The sequence below is a fragment of the Hippocampus comes genome, unplaced genomic scaffold, assembly GCF_001891065.2.
Source record: "Hippocampus comes isolate QL1 unplaced genomic scaffold, H_comes_QL1_v1.1 scaffold81, whole genome shotgun sequence".
Taxonomy (NCBI): domain Eukaryota; kingdom Metazoa; phylum Chordata; class Actinopteri; order Syngnathiformes; family Syngnathidae; genus Hippocampus; species Hippocampus comes.
The window spans coordinates 1,016,275-1,029,011 of record NW_017806179.1 but is presented as its reverse complement, the minus strand read 5'-3'; the positions used below and the strand labels follow the sequence as shown (position 1 = coordinate 1,029,011).

The following is a 12,737-nucleotide window of genomic DNA, read 5'->3' as shown; positions in this document are numbered from 1 at the left end:
CGTGACGTTTGAAGACAGACATGAAGCGCCACCATTTTAAATGGACTTAAAGGGATGCTCCACCTGTCCCTCCCAACATCACTCCTAATAATGGAGGAGTCAAGTGATAAACCTGTTAATTTGAAGGACGAACTCGCTAGATTACCCTCAGCTTTCCATACTATGTCTATTTGATTTTCCATTATACCTCCAAATGTCACGAATGTGTCAGTCATTCTTCAATGGACCAAATGTCCAACGCAGTTTGGATTGCATGGTGACAAGTACCACTGAGCAACCAGTTTTGAGGGTGACGAACGCCCCCTCCTTCCCCACCCGCGCCCCCCCATGCATGTTGAACCTGAAAGTCTGGTGGCCACAAAGTATCATGTTGCCCGCTGTTACTATGACTTTTCACAGACATGAGCTGAGGAAATGAGACAGAAGCCCGCTCCACACTAAATCATACTTAACTCCACCCGAAATGTAGTTTTTGGTTGTAAAGTCCTAGAAGAGCGTGCGGCCTTCAGGTCATGGACGGCGAGTTATCCTTGGTAATGCATCAACACATTCCCAGGATGCTCACTGGTTTCTTGCACACTTTGTGGATCTCAAGGCTGTGACGGAAAGTGATTTGTGGAAATCTGTGTGCCAAATGTGCGCTCCTTCATCCCGAACAGACCCTTTCGTGCAACCGCGCGTGTGCATGCACAATGCGGCCCACAGAGTTCTCCCCAAGGGAGGTCACGGCCGGCCGCCCCCTTAAGATGTGGCCTCGGGCCCACAGCGGGACGCCTGCCGTCGTTTGGCGGTCAGAACGCCCCCCCACATGCCAGCACTAATTACAGCCCCAGCGGGGGCTGGGACCCCAGACAGCATTTGTGTGAAATGACTGCCTGTGACTTTATGAGTGTTGTTCGTCCATGCAGTTAAAGGGCATCGTGTGCTCCCACGGCGGGGAATGAAAATCTGTGATTAGAAAGAGAGATTCCTTTGATAGTTTTACTCGCCACGATTTCACCCTTCAAGCAAACCATCTACTTCAATCGATCACAAGCCCACGAGCTTAACGCTAACATATGTGAAACCGTCTTACGGCAATTAGCAAACATGTTTGGGTGATTCTCAAGATTCTTCTTTTCACACATGAAGCAACACGACCTATAAACTGAGCAAAACTCCGCGGGTTTTAATCGGCACGTCGCCCGGGTGATGGCAAAACTTTGTGTGACATTTAATAAAGCGATGGGGAGCGCTAAGAAACGCTGAGAGACAGAGAGAGCGCATTCAAATGAACATCACTGTCACATACTTCGTTAACAGAAGGGGGTGGGGGGTGGAAATGATCTGGAACTAAATAAACAAGCAGTTCATTTAAATCCCGTCGCAAAGACACAAAATGGAGAAAATCTTACAAATAACACACATTGTCAAGCTCCATGTACAAAGGCGTCTCTGTGTGCAAATGTCACACTGACTGACAGCTGTGCGCGTGTGTGTGTGTCTTGCCAGATGATCTTCCGTATCTTCATGAGACACACACACACACACACACTGACACAAACTGATGCGTGTTTGTGGGTTTTTCTGATCGTAGTGATGCATGGCAGTGTGTTTTGGCGCATCTCAACCGCTTGTTTGGGCCCTTTCATGTGGTTTACTAGCATGCTGCATGTGTGTGTTGAGCGGGAGCTTGTCCGCATCGTCTTCAGTGTGCTCCTCACAAAACCAGGCAAAAGTCAGCTGATGTTTAAAAAAAAAAAAAAAGCCCAGAAGCAGAAAATTTCGAGTGAATTGCTCCTTTTCGCCAACATTTCCAAGTATTCAAAGCTGAATTTGGCAGAGCTCAAGCAGCAAGGTTGGTCGATGAGCTGAAACGTAAATCATTAACACCCTGGTGGCCTCATAAAGACGCGCAGGACGTTGACTCACATACCAGTTGGTTGGCCTGCAAAAAAACCCCAAAACAAAACAAAAAACTCCGTGAACTTCGGGCGGTGAGTTTTTTTTTTTTTTCTGCTGGTATTTGGGGACATAAAAGCAAGCGGCTTTGTGTGAGATCATTTGTTATCTGCGCATCTCCTCTGCGGGTCCAAGTGCGTGTTTCACGCATTTCGTCTGCAAGGGCGATTGCCAGACAGCGTGGCGGCGTGCTTGCGCCATGGACATATTGCCCCATCTTTGTATTGCATCCTCTTTTTTTTTTTTCTCCCCCGCCCCCTTTTCAATCATCACGGCCCAGAACCTTCCACCTCATTCTTCCGTTGTCTGTTTTTCCATCTGGCAGTGCTCTTATCAGTGACTGCGTCTTTTCACGTCTTCGTCGTCCGCCAACGCAGCCCGCTACGCATAGGAACTAAAATTAGACATGAGAAAAAACACTGACTTAACATTTTGGACTACAGTGGAACCCTGTGAGATCATCCTCCACGCACCGTCTCACATTCTCCCGCTCTAGATTTCCTTCCTTCCTCCATCTTTCTATTGTACGTCACTTCCCTTTGCTTGCACACGGCCGTGTTCTTTGCTTTTGTGAGCACACAGCCTCCACTCTTTTTGAATTTATTTGCTTCTGACCTTAGGTTTTGATGACAGGGTATGTAAACATTTTACGAGATTGTTTGTGTGCTGCAGGTTTCCCAGGCAAAACGCAAGAGGTGTCTTTGTATTCTCAACAGCGGCTGCGCCACAGCGGTCCAAGGAGATAAGAGTGCATGCGCGCGCGTGGCCCGAGCTTAAAGTGGCTCAAGGAGTGCAGCAGAAGACGCGCGCCACAGAAAGCTTTGTGATTGAAAGCGACGCAGAAGCGCAGTTAAAACCTCACCGTGTCATTTGGCACCTCGGCATGCCCGACAAATTGCCCAGGGTGCTGTCTGTCATCCGTTGATGATGATGATGATGATGGTGGTGGTGCTACTGCAGTTTCGGGAGCATCCGTCAGCTGGTGTTTTGGTTAACTTGTGGCTGCGTGTTCAAGGGGGGTTTTTCCCGCTGCTGGATGACTGACATTAGCGCCGTCGTCGTCACCGGCAATCAAAGGGAGTACTTTGAACATCTTTGTGATTTGATCAGATCAGCGCGTCTGCCTGTCAGACGTTTTCCAGAAGAGACACTCAAACGGTCTGCCATGTTGAGATGTTCAGGAACGCTCTGTCCGTCCCAAGTTGCTTTATTATAATGTGCCTTTGATCTCGTGAATGATGGCGCTTGCGTCAGACGTGACTCGCTCGCCATTTTAGTCTCCTCATAAGGCAGTCTTGCACAAGGGCAAATGTTTTTACTTGGCAATGATCTCAAGGCGCACCAGTCCACACGATGAACCTTCTACCATCTAGTGGTCCATCGCTGAATTGGTCTGCCTGCCGCTACACGCCACTGGCCGAGATGGAGGACCAAAGATAACATTGTTCGTAGTCAGTTAGCTCTGCACCGTCGTTCGCTGACACCCACATCACTCACCTTTTAAAGCCATACAAACTTCCAAATCACAGATGCCACAGGAAAACTAAACTATTAGTGGCAACTCACCTGCAAGTTTTTTTTTTTTTTTTTTTTTTAACCGTGGAAAATCCATTTTTATCCGATTAATCAACAGGATAAACGCCGGAATACTCAATTTTAAAAATCTTCAACAGCTGAAGCCCGAGTTTGGAACATTTAAGTGAGATTGTCTGGCTTCCCGCAGCACACTCACTGTGAATGGCTGCATTAAGGTGACCGACTTCCTTAGTGTGGTCTTGATGTTTACTGTTCTTGCCCACCCGTGTCGTCTTCCTGCTTTAGGTTCTCCCCTTTTACTCTCGTGAGCTCTTTTTTTTCCCCCCTTTCTTTTGCTGGGTGGTCCGGCAGTCTGTTATGGCTTTGTGTCAGTAGACTGCGTCGCTTGTAATTTTTTTCATTAGTGGTCTGAACTTCATTTGGCAGCTTTCACTTCTACTTTCAGGATTTTTGATTGTTTTGCTCAGTTTCTAGGATGGAAGCGTGTGTGTGTGCGTGTGCGTGTGCGTGTGCGTGTGCGTGTGCGTGTGTGTGTGTGTGTGTGTGTTCACCAAATAATGGAGGAATGTGGAAAGGTGTGGTCCATCTTGACTTCCCCCCTGTGGACGCAACAGGAAGTAACATAGCCAGGAGGAGGAGGGACACTTTTACACCAAAGTAAATAAATAACATGAAGTCAGAAGTGGGTTGCTGTGTAAATGTTACATTTTAGCCGGTCAAAGACAGTGTTTGTTGTTCCCACAGCACGGCGTAGTGTAGCCTAGCATGTGATGACTTCATCGGTTTCCGTGCAGACAGGCACATAAAGGCGGCGATGCCGCAGGTGTGTGTGTGTGTGTGTGTGTGTGTGTGTGTGTGTGTGTGTGTGTGTGTGTGTGTGTGTGTGTGTGTGTGTGTGTGTGTGTGTGTGTGTGAGCGAAGATAAGAGGACATCCAGCCTTCAGACTGAATTCAGCCGTCGAGGTTAGCATATGTGAGATTAAAACGTGACTGTGAGCTCACATGACGCCTGACTGCCTTTGGCCAAAGGTGGCTTTGACTGAAACACTCCCCAGCCGAGTAGTTTGAACCCACTGTTAAACAGAATAAAACACAGCCTCAGCATCTCATTTTGTTGGAAAGAAATGAGAGGCGAGCGCATCACGTCACTTTGTGAAAATGAAGACTCTCACTCGCAGTTCTCCAAAGAAGAAGCCGAGCGTGCTTGCTTCCACGACCTCCTAGGCGACCACCGATGAAAAGGCTGATGTGTGTCAATAATTTAAAAAAAGGGCTCACGCACACCACGTGTTTGCGTTTGCAAGTGTGCCCGTGCGGTGCTCCTCCAGCTGTGTCTTTGCCATATAAGGATCCCATTCCAAGCACACTCCTGCTGTGTGTGTGTGTGTGTGTGTGTGTGTGTGTGTGTGTGTGTGTGTGTGTGTGTGTGTGTGTGTGTGTGTGTTTCATTAGAGCAGAGCAGTGTGTTGCCCTTTTAAGCGCAGACAACGCGCACGCACACAAAAAGAAATAATAGCAGAAACTTGGCTTCCACTACAGCGTGCCGAGTGCGTTTGTGTGGCGTCATGTGGCCATATCCTGCGGGGATACACAACACGCCACATGATGATCTCGACAGGTACTGTGGCAGCCCCGAAGTTTCCTTTGATGCGTTAGTTAGCGAGATGCGAGCGTAGCTTAGTCTAAAATCAAGCGCACCCCGTTGTAATTGTGCGTACGCAACGGTCTGCCGATGAGCAGCCTGCCGCTGAGCCGTGCTTACCGTCAACTCCGCTTTCACCTGCCCGCATCACTCACCAGGCCAGGCCCCGCCTTGCAAAAGCCGCACACACTCAAAAGTCAGCGATAACACCATCTGAAACGCCAGTTTTTGTTGTTTAGTAAGACAACTTCTAGTTTTAGCCTACTAGTTGATGGGATCATCCATACAGTTGACAGGGGCAACCCTTGGGCTGTGGCAATGGAGACGCTGAAGCGCAAGCGGGCGGCGGACAAAAGTATTGGGAGATGGCCGAAGTCTCTGTTGGCATCATCCGAGCTTTGTTGCTGCGGGCCGCCGTTTGCGTGTTCGGGTGGTGTTTGCTGCCGCTGACTAATGGCGACGTTTGGTTTGCGCTTGTGCTCAGGATGTGGACAAGGAGAGCAAGCTGCGCACCGAGTTCAGCCGCGAAGAAATCAGGCAGAAGATCGAAGAGTACAACACGCTGACCAGAGACCACCTCAAAATGACCCTGGTGAGCATCCGTCTTTGTCATTCTATCGTTTTATCTTGCCGTGCTATTTCGCGCTTCCTCCTTTTCCGTATGGCATCCTGTTGATCTTGTTCTGTGCACGCGCAAACACTCACACACACAAACCCCTAACCGGGCCTCTAATGAAGTAATGAGATTAAAAGGCCGGCGGCGTGCGGTCCTCCGAGGCCATCTGTCCTTGACACACTCAAATCAGCGGGCCGCTGTCGGCTTTGTGTTGGGCTCAGGCTTCCAGCGGCGTGTACACGGGTTTCATCAAGGTCCAGATGGACCTGCGGAGGCCGGTGACGGTCCGCGCCGGCCGGAGGGCACCGGCGGCGGGAAGCGGGGATGCGGCGGCGGGGGCCAGCGAGGCTTTCTACCTGCCGAGGGGAGTCAGCAACACCCTGCACATCAGCTCGCACAACACCGTCAGACAGGTGCGCGGCATCTCTTCTGAGAGCATCCTTCCAAAGCCGACAGTCCAAAGCGCCAAAGTCATTTTTTTTGCTGTCTTCAGGTGATCGTGGCCCTGCTCAATAAATTCACCGTCGCCGACAACCCCGCAAAGTACGCCCTGTACAAACGATATCGTCGAGAGGAGCAGGGTAAGACACTCCGTACGCGCACACGTGTGACTGTGTGCGCTGACATGCAGGGCAGGGCGTGTGTGCCTGTGTCTATTTGTGGCATGGTGTTGAATCCTGCCTGTAAATAGAAAGATGGTGATTTTGCCCGGAGTTTCAGCTTTGATGAGCATTTAGTGGCTAATAAAAAAAAAAAAGATCTAGACTGCTTCAGAAAATTGGCGTTGTTCAATAAAAGCAGCTCACAATCAACCATATTTGTGCGTGGTGTGTGTGTAGTGTATGTGTGTAAATTGTCAGATGGGGAGCAGCCGCTGTTTCTCCGTCTGGTGGCGGGACCCGACGACGACACGCTGGGCTTCGTCCTGCGGGAGCAACAGACCGGGGAAGTCTTGGTAACGCTCGTTCGCGCTCGCCGTGCACCCAACGCTGCCTCCTTGACTTACCAATTGTTCGCATGGAAAGTGCTCAGTTGCCATCTTGTGGCATCCATAGGCCGTTAGAAACCTTTTCAGGGGAGCGTCAATTGCTCCACACAAATAAATTACGGAACAAATTCAACTTGTAAGTCAAGGTGCCACTGTTGGTCTTGAGATGCAATGTTGTTGTCGTGGGAGTTCCTGATTTTGCGACTGTTGCGCCATCAGTGGGACGCCTTCTCCATCCCGGAGCTGCGCAACTTCCTGCGTATCCTGGACAAGGAGGAGGACGAACAAAAGGAGGCGCTGCTGCGTCGATACAACCTCTACCGCCACAGACTGAAGGAGGCACTGCGAGAGGTGCGGGGAGGCACCCCATAAAACTTGAAAGAGCCCCCTGCCCCAGGAGCATGGCGTTATCTCCCCCCCCCCAATAACGTGGCAAAGAAGAGGCGTGTGGACTTTTCGGACTGATGTGCCATGAAGCCTACAAAAGACTTATTTAATTCCCTCACTACACTCTGCACAGATTTTATTTTCCTAATTTATATGGGTGGAGCTTTTTTATTTTATTTCAGCACAGGCGGCGAAACAATCACAAAGCAGAGAAGAGGAGAACAACAAAGAGCAAGAAGTTAAGATGGGAAGATGAGAAAGTTGGATTTGATGGAACACTTGATCACGCCCTCGGGATGATTGTGCTTTGCATGGAGCGGATTCAGGAGGTAGACGACGCGGAATAGAGAAAGTAGAATAGAAACGTCACTCAATAGAAGACCGAAAAGCATCTGCGGTGGCCTGATAGCATTTGGCGACACCGTAGCTTTTGTCCCGTCTGGCAAGTGAACGCTGATGATCTGTCAAGGAACACCTGCTGCACGCCTCTTTTTGGGTGGGATGACGGGGAATTGTGATGAACCGCCAAGAGAAATAAGGCACGGAATGTGCGTGAAGTTGGGCTTTTGAGTGTATTTTTAGTTTGAATCCAAAATATGCTTTTACCTTAAGCTATGCATTTTAGGTTCATCATGAAATTTCGCCCAACTTTTTGTGAGTAATGCGGAGGGCATGGGGGGTGATTCGCCGTTACAAACGCAGCGACGACTCCCAACTTGTCTCTCTTAGGTTTGTATTCTTTTTCTTATATTCGCTCGATATAACCAAAGATTATTTTGTGGTGTTGCCTGGTGCAAAAAAAAAAAAAAAAAGTAAAGGAAAAAATAGTAGATGCAGAATATATCGAATAGAGGTTTATTTAAATGAATTATATGTCTATTAAACACTGGCTTTACACGGAAGCATCGAATGGTCAGAAGCAGAACGAAAGAGGGCATTATGAAATTTTCAGAAGGTTACAGGCCCAGTCAATATAACAGGGCATTTTAGGCGATTGTTTTTCTCGTTTTCTCTTTTAATACTGGATGGTATAATTTGCAAGTTTGTTTTCATTTTGGCCTTTCTGTGCTTCCGTATTTGATTCTAACGTCTCCATGGAAAGACGTATCATGCGTGGTGTGTTATTGTAAGCTGAACTTGACATCAGTTGTATCAACTTCAAGTCTTCTGTTTTTGTTTTTGGGGGGCACTTTAAATGATTGAAATTCAGGGTCGATTGGTTGGTCTTTTTTGGGGGGGGGGGCTTTGTACGGGATGTTAACTTTTTGTTTTGATCAATTCAAATCCTCTTTTTATTCTTGTTTGAATGGCTTTCGTAGGCAGCCATTTAGAGAGTATACACTGAATCAGTTCTTATTGTGTTACTGTGGCAACGTGTGATCCAAAGGCTGTTTTATTGTTTTGGAAATGGACATTCAACAAGTGTGAGGCGACGAGAGACGTCGCGCAGCTTGTCATCACAATTCTAATCGACGTTGATTTATTGCTGATTTCAAAGCCTTTAAGCCATATTCAAGGAAGAAGTTAGTCCATCAGAAAACCTCAGCAGTGCCTTTCTATTTTTGTTCAATAGCATCTGCAGAAAAAAAAGTTGTATTTGTTGTAATGGTCACCTTCCGCTGGAAAGGAGAGCTGTGCAGCTATTAAAATGACATTTAAATTAAGAACGACGCGTTTATCTTTGTTTGAAAAAGTGTTTTTGTTTGAGAAAGTCCTCCTCTTGACCTCAATTTGACCTCACTCTGAATTCACAGCCCCGCCCCTTTTGCGCCACACGTGCAACGCCAAGTAGTCAAGTTAGAAGTTTTCGAGCAACAGGTAAACGTCACTTAGCCTTTAAAAGAAAAAGATAATGGTCTTTGTTTAGTATTTAGCGTGAGTAATATCTGCGTATAAATTATATATATAACTATACTAATAATCACACGACTCTCTTGAATATGTATTTGATCATGTGTAAATTATTACGAGCACCCGCACACAGAACACTTTATTGTGAAGGTCATATGCGGATACGTGACTTGTAAAAACATTCAGGCTTGATGCCATCTGACGCTCTTTTCATTTCAAGAGTGCCACAGTACAAACGTTTGCCAGTAATGTAAGTTTTCACATTTTTACGTTTGCCAGTAATGTAAGTTTTCACGTTTTTTATCGTCGTTTGTCTCGTTCAAAACGGTCGGCGTGTTTCGTCAAAAGACTGACGACAGCACTGGGTTGTTTACGTTTCGTATCGTTAATTTTTTTTTTAATGGCGCGAAGAATTTTGTCGCGAAGCAGAACAAAGTTGGTCGACCAATTGGCTTCGCCCAACAATGCGTGAATGGAATTGAATTTGATCAATAGTCTACTCATAATTTATCGTTTTATGACAATTTAACGATAATTAATTAATTTTAGAATAATTTTGGGACCGAGGACCGAGTTTGGACGACAATGAGTCGTATTGTGTGTGTGGTATGAAGGCACAGATGATAATTTAAATTCCTATTGCGCGGCAAACATGTCGGAGGCTCGATCGTTCGGTTAATTGGTGAGTCTGTTGAAACATTTAAAGACCCTTAACACCCTTGCTGACAGCAGTTTTATTCACAGCTGTGATTTTAAAGGCGGTTTGAGGAACTAAGTCTTGTCGCAAATAGCGAAAATCTGCACATGATTAACGCCCCCCCCCAACAAAAAGGTTTCAAATTGCCGATATATGTGGTGTCAAAGCACTACTTGGGTCTTGGTGATATGGCTCAATTCACATCAACCGAATTTTAACAAAAACGGGTGTGTTTCTCAGTAATCCAATCTGATAAGATCTTATTTGCTGCATGGCACACGTACACACCGCAGTCACTTTGTTTGGCTGTGAGACTGCAAACCTGGTGGCCGTGATTATTCCTTGGTCAGGTGGCGTGGACGTTCAGTGTGCGTGGTTATATTGGCGCTTGCCGTCGGCCTGTACCTGCTGCCTTCACCCATCGACCCCAAGCCGCACGTGTAAGTACGCGCACGATCCTTCAGCCCTCACCTGTCTGGGTCCACACTCCCCCATGCACTCTTAGACACAGTGTTGTGGTGCAACAGGCTTCCAGGTCCTCCCCCAGCCCTTGAGGGTCCGCTGGCCGCCAATACGCGCTTGCAGAAAGGCCATAGACTCTTTGAGGGGAAATTACACGGACCAGAATCCTTTGATGCTGACAAAGAGGGTGAGCGAAAAACCTTTGCACCCCTTTGTCTTTATCTTCTTGTTTCCCCTCCCAGACCTGTACTGACTAAGTCCAATGTGCCTTTGTGTGTTTTTGTTCAGGGAACGTGTACACAGGGACGGTGGACGGGAAGCTGTGGCGAATCGGACCGGACGACAGTCTGACCTTCATCACACAAATGGGGCGCGACTTGCCCGAATGCGGTCGGTGGCTTCGTCCTTTTGGTCGCCGGCGAACACCGGCCCGCGGGTGACCCCCAAACGTTTTTGCGCATAGGCAGCGGCACACATTTTGAGCCGGTGTGCGGCCGCCCTCACGGCGTGCGTCTGGATCGCCACGGCAACCTGATCGTGGTCGACGCCTACTTGGGACTGTACAGCGTGGACCCACGCAGCGGACGCAAGATGCTACTGGTGGCCAACTCGCAAGGTTGACACACGACAACGTCTTTGTATGTGGACCACCTTTCACATTGAGGAAGTTAACTGACATGACTTGTTTTGTTTTTATTTCTTTGTCTGCAGGCGCTGACGGCGTCCCCTTCGCCTTCCTGAATGGCCTGGAAATCTCTTCCCAAACGGGGATCATCTACTTCACCGACTCCTCCAGTCGCTGGGGACGCAGACATGTCAAGCTGGAGGTGAGACATCAACCACAAAACGCAAAAACAAGAAGAAAAAAAAAAAGATTGAGGAAAATATCCTTTTACCTGAGGCTCCTTTACAGCTTGGTAACAATGGCATCAATTAGGAAGAGGCAGGTACCTGGGCAGAAACGGCCATATTTTAAGGTATCAAGTACTCTTGGAGGCTGCCATTCGTTACCAGCCATCGATTTAAAAATAAAAAAAAAAGAGTACATCCTCCTTGGCCTGACTTGATTTAATCAGTTTTCATTGAAATATTATTTATGTTGTCCTCATTGATCCTTGAGGTGATGGAGCTGAACCGCCTTGGTCGCCTTCTGTCCTACGAGCCCGAGACGGGCCGAGTGAGCGTCCTGCTGGATTCCCTCTACATGGCCAACGGCCTGGCGCTGGACCCCAACGGCCGATTCCTCCTGGTGGCTGAGACCAGCGTCGCACGCATACTCAAGTAGGCTGCGCGCTCACCTCGCACGCCCACGCAGTGTCGATGAAGTTGTCGGTGTGTTTGTGCGCGCGCTCCCCTCTGCCCTCTCAGGTACTGGTTGCGAGGTCCGAAGACGGGCATGGCCGAGACGGTGCTGGACAACATGATCGGATACCCGGACAACATCCGCGTGAGCAGGCGCGGAACCTTCCTGGTGGGCATCACCACGCCGCGGTTGCGCTCCTTCCTGCCTCCCTTCCTGGACGCCTTAGCGCCGTACCCCGCCGTCAAACGCTTCCTGGCCAAGGTGGGTGCGCGTCCTTTGCGTTCAGATTCTCTTGCTGGGAGAAGAGCACGTGGGAAATCCCACATTGGAACCCCCCACCGTCTGTACCGTGAGGCGGGACGGGCTCACCAGGTGACCAGCGCGTCACGATATTTTGGTGTGTGCGCTCCGTCCTTTTCAGGTGGTCCCGCTGAGCTGGTACGAGGTCCTGCTGCCGCGCTACGCTCTCGTTCTGGAGCTGGACGCGGACGGACGTCCGGTGGGCTCCATGCACGACCCTGAAGGACGCCTGACGTGGGCCATCAGCGACGTGTTCCAGCACGGCGGACGCACCTTCCTGGGGAACACCAACTTGCCCTTCCTGCCCGTCGTCACCCTCGACTCGTGATGGCAACACCGTTGACACGCCAACTCATTTCGGACTGGAAAAGAAATAACCCGAAAAAAAAAAACAAAAACAAACAAACTTCCGTGGAGGATGCAGGTTGGTTTCGTGTTCTTAGCGTCACTGTGGAAAGTCCATTTCGCACTAGTCGCCTTCTGATGGGGGATTCTTGAGCCATCCCTTTTTTATTGGTGCCACTTTTGGCCTTACTCGTCACACACTAGTATCTTTGATTACAAAAACTTTCAGTCCATCTCCCCGGCATTCTGCTTCTGGTCCGTGTACTTGTCCGATCTTTGTCATACTCGTCGAACAATTCCTCGTTTACAACTGTGCTGGTGGTGAGGACGGAGCGTACAGATAGACTTAAAGTAGCACGGGGACAAAAGTTGAGTTGGATACACACATGCTCGTACTTGGACATTTCAGCAGGAGAGCTGGCTTTGCAAAACAGGAAAGGCTCAAAGGGTGTTTCAGAGCGCCACCACATGGTGAAAAAGTTATACTACTCATATCGAAAGTGAAGCTGTCTCTGATATTCAGACCCGAGAGATCAAACTTTTCTTTTGGTTTGTTTTAGTGACAAAATAAACCACGTGACGTCTTGATAGATGAAATATATTTTATTTGCACAAAACCGAGACGAGCAAAAGTGCATCCGGTGGACACAAAATACAATTTTACAGAAC

The 12,737-nt window shown here is 48.5% G+C and overlaps 2 protein-coding genes and 1 long non-coding RNA gene across 9 annotated transcripts in view; 2 read left to right on the top strand and 1 right to left on the bottom strand.

Moving 5' to 3' along the window:
- rassf3 (Ras association domain family member 3) overlaps positions 1-8,777 on the top strand; it is a 17,235-nt gene extending 8,458 nt beyond the window's left edge. For all 6 annotated transcript variants that reach the window (XM_019897563.1, XM_019897564.1, XM_019897568.1 and 3 more), the window contains 5 exons: positions 5,604-5,711; positions 5,957-6,148; positions 6,229-6,316; positions 6,575-6,690; positions 6,943-8,777. In XM_019897563.1, coding sequence (XP_019753122.1) covers positions 5,604-5,711; positions 5,957-6,148; positions 6,229-6,316; positions 6,575-6,690; positions 6,943-7,095 — 657 coding nt within the window. In that variant the 3' untranslated portion in view covers positions 7,096-8,777. The remainder of the gene's footprint in view (positions 1-5,603; positions 5,712-5,956; positions 6,149-6,228; positions 6,317-6,574; positions 6,691-6,942) is intronic.
- LOC109532637 (uncharacterized) lies at positions 1,982-4,337 on the bottom strand. Its single transcript, XR_002171416.1, has 2 exons — positions 2,804-4,337; positions 1,982-2,335 (listed from the first exon to the last, which is right to left on the bottom strand). It is a non-coding gene; the product is annotated as an uncharacterized LOC109532637 (long non-coding RNA).
- A 345-nt stretch (positions 8,778-9,122) lies between the features above and the next one.
- Positions 9,123-12,102, top strand: LOC109532627 (adipocyte plasma membrane-associated protein). 2 transcript variants are annotated; one of them, XM_019897570.1, is made up of 9 exons: positions 9,123-9,211; positions 10,009-10,098; positions 10,186-10,307; positions 10,409-10,510; positions 10,584-10,736; positions 10,832-10,947; positions 11,241-11,401; positions 11,489-11,684; positions 11,845-12,102. In XM_019897570.1, exons 1-9 carry the CDS (start codon positions 9,153-9,155, stop codon positions 12,049-12,051), a joined length of 1,206 nt encoding a protein of 401 aa, XP_019753129.1. In that variant the 5' UTR covers positions 9,123-9,152; the 3' UTR covers positions 12,052-12,102. The 2 variants fall into 2 exon arrangements, with proteins under 2 accessions (XP_019753129.1, XP_019753128.1); XM_019897569.1 differs by having other exon boundaries at positions 11,447-11,684.
- The last annotated feature ends 635 nt before the right edge of the window (positions 12,103-12,737 follow it).

Coding starts and splice junctions, on each gene's coding strand:
- LOC109532627 (XM_019897569.1), top strand. CDS start 9,153: ATGCCATCTGACGCTCTTTTCATTTCAAGAGTGCCACAGTACAAACGT. Junction 10,099..10,185: donor ATCGACCCCAAGCCGCACGT/GTAAGTACGCGC, acceptor GTGGTGCAACAG/GCTTCCAGGTCCTCCCCCAG. Junction 10,511..10,583: donor GCGCGACTTGCCCGAATGCG/GTCGGTGGCTTC, acceptor TTTTGCGCATAG/GCAGCGGCACACATTTTGAG.